Raw genomic sequence first — 6,616 nt, forward strand, 5'->3', positions numbered from 1 at the left:
TCGATGGTGCATAAAATTTTGTATACCCGAAATTGGTAGAAAGAAAGGGCAAGGCTCTCCATGCACAATAAATGTTTCCCAAGTACAAAGTTTGGACTAATATAAGATCTTTCAAGGAAGACCAAAAAGCCCTTAAATATTATTGTATTTGAAATCAAAGGACATTCTATAAAAATGCTAATGCATATAGCTACTACAGAGAAATGACAAAGTGCCAACCAGTAAAAATAAGCACAAGAAAGACAAGCTGGTTGATGGAGTATTGCTGTGTTGTAGACAAGAACTTGGTAGAAAGTAAAGCTGAAACTCTCCAAAAAAGATAATTTCTTGTGCAATATGTTTAACAAAGAAACAAAGATCTCTCAAGGGAAAACTAAGATTCCTTACATATCATTATATTTGAAACCAAAAATGTGTTCATGAAAAATGCCACGGTGGTCATAAACTCATAAGCTCAAGATGCCTCGAAGATAAATTATTCTAGAGAAATAAGCTCAAGATGCCTCTAACATAAATTATTCTAGAGAAAATCAATGAGTGAGTTTTCTGGAGTGGATAATGACATGCTATTCACATACAAGTACCCCAAGATAAATGGTACTTTTCATTAGCACATAATGAAGCCAATCTAAAATTTTGTTCTAAGGTTCTCTAAGTAGGAGAAATATCTCTGTAATATTAATGTTGAATTGAAGCTTGAGAATTGCTTTGAAAACTATGAACAAAGGTCATGTGAAAGAACACCAAAACACCATCAAATAAGATTCTAGCTGAAACTAGTGTCGAACCTCAACAGGTTTTTGAAACCCTCACAAGTTTGCATGCCAAGTCACAACAAGAATTCAAATATGCTCCACATTACCAGTCCACTAAGTCCTTAAGAAAGTTAGCAAGTCTTACGAGATTTTCAAGTTCTGAAGACTCATTGGCATTGACACACTCATTCATTTTCAGTATTTAGGCTCTAGACTTTGTGCAAGACTAAGAGAGCTTAGATAATCATTGACTCTGTTTCACAGTTTATTAGTTCTACGCCATACTGTTTGATCTGCATCTTAGTTTTCTGCTTTCGGAGATGATTTCCTTTCATTTTATGCCTCAAAAATGTTATCTTCATTGACCATAGGGATCAAATGAGAACTTAATCTCAACAATCCAAAGGTTCTCCTTACCAATTGAATGGATTTTTGGTGGCATTTGATGCAATCTTTGATTGTTAATTCCCTCCATTTCTTATAGCCTAGATTTTTTAAACTATTTTTCCCTCTATTTTTCATTGTTACAACCCTAAGTATTCCACTTGCCTTAGGTATAAAAATTTCTAAACTTTGGAAAAAATGAGATCCAATGTAGAAACATGTCAAAAAAAGTATTGTAATGCAATTGTACATAGAACTATAGACCATCTCAAATACCATCTTGCACACATAAGACCATAATGTGGGTTCATCCATTGGCTAGAGGTGATGGGTGTGATTATTGGTCTTTTCAAGATCTTTGAGAAAAAAAAAAGTAGAGGGGCAGAACTTGGAAAGGGATTGGGCTCATATATTCTCCCACTTAGAATCCTTCAGTGGTTCTGCTTACAATTGAACCTAAGATCTTTAAGAGTTCTATTTCAGCTGGCACCAGATTAATGTCATGTATTGTCCTCCATTATACTCTAATTTCTCACCAATCAAAACAAAGACAAGTATGTTGTAGCAAGGTAAGCAATATTGATATTTTTCTTTTTATTTTTAAACATACCATTCAACAGGGAAAGATGAATAATTTCAATACTTTCAAAATGCTAGTGTGCATTTTTGCGCAGGGCATTGAATTCAATAACACAGAAAATTTCTGTTACTAAGAGAGTTATAACCATTATCAGACCCTCTTATTTGTGAAAATTGATTGACAGATTGAGCATTTATGGTGCAGGGTGAAAATTCCCCAACTATTGATGATTTGAGAGATTCAACGTTGGATGAGTCAATACTGGACATTGGTTTGTTGATTGATGACCAATGCTTTATATGGGGTTAAAGAGATGCATCGTGATGGAAAATTTCATGAGAAAAATCAGAGTTCTTGATCTTTTTGTTACTTCCTCGAGGGTCATTATTTTCTTGAAATTCATTTATGCATCAAAGAAAACTACTTGAGTGAAGTTTTTCCGACATATTAGTCTTAAGGTTTTGTGAAGCATTAAAATGTTGTCCAGTAACAATGTTGCCAATTAAATGGTTAGAAGCAGACTTCTTATGCAAGAACATCACTCTATTTTTAAGACTCCTTGTGCAACCCATTGCACTCTACTCATGCTGAAGCACTTAGAGAAGATGAGTTTTGTTAAACTTGTTATAAAGAAAACAAAGAAAATAGTCAAATGCATCTACCACTTGGTTCCTCAACTTGATAAAGATATGCTAAAAGATCTTGGAGCTTGTCCAACCACTCATTATCTCAAACATATGCCAATTGTCCTATGTACCTTAGCTCTCTTCACTAGGGCTTTCCAGTAAAGGCAACTTTTTGGCTCAATGAAACCCCTGGTGCAGAACATGTATTTTTTAGCACATATCGAAATTAAAATTTCATAAAGAATTTTGTAATTTGAAAATAATAAAATATATGCTGATGAAAAGAATTGCAGCAATTTCATATGAACCCTTAAACTTCCAAGTGAATGTTATAAATAGAACAATTATAGCTGCATTTTTGTTTAAAAGTTGAAATTTAAGAAAAAACTCACAGTAAAGTTTTACATTAAGCACCATTAAATTTTTAGTATTTCAAGGAAAACATAGTCCCTTAGCACATCTTAATTATAGAGTTATTTCAAAGCAATTTGATGGCATATATATGGTACAATGAGTTGTTCACCTTGTCCATAATAAATCTGTCTTTCTCAATCAAATCGCCATTCACATATTCAAAATCCCTTGTCAAGCTATTGAACCATCGCACAGATGCTTCTTTAAGATGCTAAGTAGCAAAATTGGACAGTAGATTCTTGGCCACACCAACATCATAACCATGGAATATGCACCAACTCAGAATCTTGTCTCCACTCATTTGGAATATTTTTCTATTGTAAAAAAAAAAAAAATCTACTATAAGGGGATTGATAGCTAGCTAGCCCAAACCCGTAAACATGAACGAAATGTAGCCAGAAATCGCAGTTCAAGCACCATGCCTCTGTCTGCAAGCTTCTCTAAGGAATCTTTTTGTTCTGTAAACAACAAAATTGTTTTAGCTTCTCACAAATTGTAACAGACTAACTTATGGTACCGCTTAAGCATAAAATAAAAGTGCAACAGCATTATTTTTACCAGTACATTATTTAAGTGTGCACTAAAAGAAAACTTATGAATAATACGTTCTCTTCATTGTCATTGTAGCAAAATGTCAAAAACAAAAAACCCACCACATGTCATGCTCTTCACTATATGTTGACCATAATATTAGAAAATCATAGAATATAATATATATATGCCAAACACCAAAGTATGAAATCAACCTTCCTATCAGATCCCTGTTCAGGTTGTTTGCAATCTATAACATAATAAGAGCATTAATATTTCTCTATCAATTACTTGTCAAACATTTCACAAGGGGAATCTCTTTCTAATATGCTTAGAATCTATTTTTTTAAAGAAGTATAGGGATATTCTAGGTAATAACTGCTAAGAGCAATGTACCTGTTGAATCTTCACATCACAAAGAGATATTTGCTGCATATAGTGATTTCTAATGTCTCGTAGTGTTGCCTTTTTCGAGCATTGCGGACACTGCAGACATTTTTGAAAATACGAGATCAATTATTTTAATAACAACAAATGACATAGTAAATTGTTTTCAAAATTAAAAAATGGAAAAAGAAATCTTGAAATCAGAGACAAATTACTACAAATATAAATCAGAGACAAATTACTACAAATATCTAGATAACAAGAAACTACTTCAGAAGGATGCACTTAAAATGGTCTTACCTTAGAAGAACGAGATCCAAGTTGCTTAATCCATTTTGTTATACATGACCTGCCAAAAAAGTGCCCACAGGCAAGAGAGCTGCAGTACAACATTAATGAAATTCAGAAATAGTCTTTTGGATACACTATCAAACTTTAACTGACGTATAAATAAATAGACGGATCTTTTCATTATCTCTATTTTTTACCCATTTATGTTAGATTGAAAGATGCATATATTAAATATATGCTTGCACGATCCTTTTAAGTTAATTTCATGCCAGAGTATTACTTTTGAATCTTTTTGCCAATACCAACAAAAGCCTTTCCACACAGAGATTTAAGAATACATATTTGCAGCCTCAAAGGGTAATTTCACGACAAATTATTACTTTTGAAGGTTTATGCCAGTACTAACAAAAGCCCTTTCACCTGGGGAAAAAAGAAATGTTGATTTGAAATTTATGCCAATGCCTAGTAAAATCCCTCCAATTAGAGACTAAAGGATTGTTGACCTATGCAAGCATGTTTAAATCTATAATTGAAAATCATACAAAAAGTACTAAGATGATCTCTGATGCTTTGTAACAAGGAAAATTGAAATATTATAAAAGTTTTGCTTATTGACATAGTATGCTCCATATTAAGCACATTTAAAGTGGATCTAAAGATGAGGACTCAAAGGTCTCACAAAAAAATCTGAAATACTATTAAAGTCTGCTAATTGACATAGTGTACTCCATATTAAACAAATTTACAGTGGATCTAAAGATGAGGACAAAAAGGTCTCACGTAAATCTCATTAAATTTGTGGAAAATGCATTAACCTTTAATGCAACAATTGGGGAATAAGTAGAATGCGAACATGCATATCTAAAATACATGTTTTCACTCTTAAAAGCTAATGTCATGGTGGAGCATTACTTTTAAGATTAATGCCAATAATAGCGAAAATTTTCCTTCTCAAAGAATGAAAGAATGCTGATTTGAGATAACGTGTGTAAATCTATGATTGAAATACATACCAAACGTGCGAAGACAATCTCTCATGCTTTTATTAAATGTGCAAATGAAATATTCTTGAATGCTGTTAAATGCCACACAGAACCCTGATACAAGAAATTTACACTGACCCTTCCACAATGGCATCAACATTTTGGGACACTAAATCAAAAGCAAAAGTTCATACAGAAATTGACGAAAGTGCAACATTAAAAACTAGATTTAAGATGCGTATTTACCAGATGTTATGTTCCCCGGACTGAGTCCATGGCTCCATACAAATAGAGCAATTCTGAGTGTCGTCAACATCCAAAGTCTGCTTGGAAGCACTCTCTTCAATTGCAGAAAATTCAAGATCCACTCCTGTCTCCTCTTCGCCCCCGAACACCTCATTAAATCTACGATAAGCAGCCTCATATTTCCTAAGAACTTGCCTCAGCCCCTGCAACTCCTTCTTCCACACTTTACTTCTTTCTTCAGCCACGAATTCATACTCGGCCTTCACCAGACCATATTCTCTCTGGATTTCCTTCAGCCGGTCACACTGATGCTCCAATTTCTCCTCCAGCATCTTCTTAGTATGTTTCAAGTTATCAGTAATTTCATCTTTCGGTTTCCCCTTCGATTTTTGTTGTCTCTCTCGCTGTTTACTGTCAGCAAATTGCTTCTCCAGCTCTTTCAGCTGATCACATATCAGCTTAAACCACTTCAACCCCTCTGTAATCTGCTCCAGGCCTTTAGCCACTACAACTTTCTCCCCTTCTGCCTGTGCTATCGTCAACTTTGCCTTTGCTAAAACCAAGTGATAATCCATATCTTTCAGCTGTCCATCTCTCCTGTTATATTCTTCTACAGCTTCCAGGCAAGCCTTAAGGGAATTTTCAACACATTCAGCTTCCATGAATTGTTTGAGAGCTTCGTATTTGGGCTTTTTCCCTGAAACATTTTCTTCATCAGTTTCTTCTTGAGTAACATTTTCCTGATAACATGAATTTCTCTTTCTGTCTGATAAATGTGGCGTGAAATCGTCATGTTCCGTGAAGGCCATCCCAACGTATTCTTTCTCTGTTTCATTTTCTCTTTCTTTTTCATCTTCTTTAAAATTGCAAATGCCTTGTTCAACATTATTCAAAATTTTCTGAGCTGAAGTTTCCTCAGACGCCCTGCAACAACAGGTACCATCAATTTTTCCACTGGAAGAAGTCATTTTTAATGGCGCGCCACAGTCAACCGTAATCTTCATGACTACCAGATTATTTTGCAAGATAAATGCGGAGCCAATTTTCTTTTCCCGGGCGCCAAATTCACGTAGACAGGAGAACTCTGTTAGCTAACCTCTGGTTTTGGTGTCCACACAACTCTCATAGTTCGTTAGCAATGTGCACATTTTTTCACTAAAAATATAGTTGACACGTCAATAAAGTCCATCGCGGTTCAGCCACGTGGAGGCGAGATAGAGGGGGTGCAGGTTAAAGGATTAAAATTTAAATGTGCGGGAATCCAAATTGAAAGAAGAAAGAACATGTAAGTTTATTATAGATGTATTATATATATATTTATTCCTTTGGAGAAATAATATAATCTTAATGGGAAGTTGTATTATTATAATATTTTTAATGTACATTTATTTTAATATAGTTGTTTTTTTTATTATTTTT

The 6,616-nt window shown here is 34.2% G+C and overlaps 1 protein-coding gene across 3 annotated transcripts; it reads right to left on the minus strand.

Annotated features, from left to right (window-relative positions):
• Positions 1–2,244: 2,244 nt before the first annotated feature.
• On the minus strand, positions 2,245–6,333 carry LOC131044096 (stress response protein nst1). 3 transcript variants are annotated; one of them, XR_009372350.1, is made up of 5 exons: positions 5,198–6,331; positions 3,978–4,056; positions 3,687–3,776; positions 2,869–3,217; positions 2,245–2,534 (listed from the first exon to the last, which is right to left on the minus strand). XR_009372350.1 is itself a non-coding variant. In XM_057977349.2 (4 exons), exons 1-4 carry the CDS (start codon positions 6,199–6,201, stop codon positions 3,200–3,202), a joined length of 1,191 nt encoding a protein of 396 aa, XP_057833332.1. In that variant the 5' UTR covers positions 6,202–6,331; the 3' UTR covers positions 2,721–3,199. The 3 variants fall into 3 exon arrangements, 2 of the variants coding, with proteins under 2 accessions (XP_057833332.1, XP_059075926.1); XM_057977349.2 differs by lacking the exon at positions 2,245–2,534 and having other exon boundaries at positions 2,721–3,217; XM_059219943.1 differs by lacking the exons at positions 2,245–2,534; positions 2,869–3,217; positions 3,687–3,776; positions 3,978–4,056 and adding an exon at positions 4,988–5,084 and having other exon boundaries at positions 5,198–6,333.
• Positions 6,334–6,616: the final 283 nt, after the last annotated feature.

This window comes from Cryptomeria japonica, chromosome 4, assembly GCF_030272615.1.
Source record: "Cryptomeria japonica chromosome 4, Sugi_1.0, whole genome shotgun sequence".
Lineage (NCBI taxonomy): Eukaryota > Viridiplantae > Streptophyta > Pinopsida > Cupressales > Cupressaceae > Cryptomeria > Cryptomeria japonica.

Excerpts from the sequence above, each read along its gene's own strand:
- LOC131044096 (XM_057977349.2), bottom strand. The coding sequence starts at position 6,201 with ATGAAGATTACGGTTGACTGTGGCGCGCCATTAAAAATGACTTCTTCC. Across the intron at positions 4,057-5,197 it reads TCCGGGGAACATAACATCTG|CTCTCTTGCCTGTGGGCACT; the intron begins GTAAATACGCAT and ends GTTGTACTGCAG. Across the intron at positions 3,777-3,977 it reads TTGGATCTCGTTCTTCTAAG|TGTCCGCAATGCTCGAAAAA; the intron begins GTAAGACCATTT and ends AAATGTCTGCAG.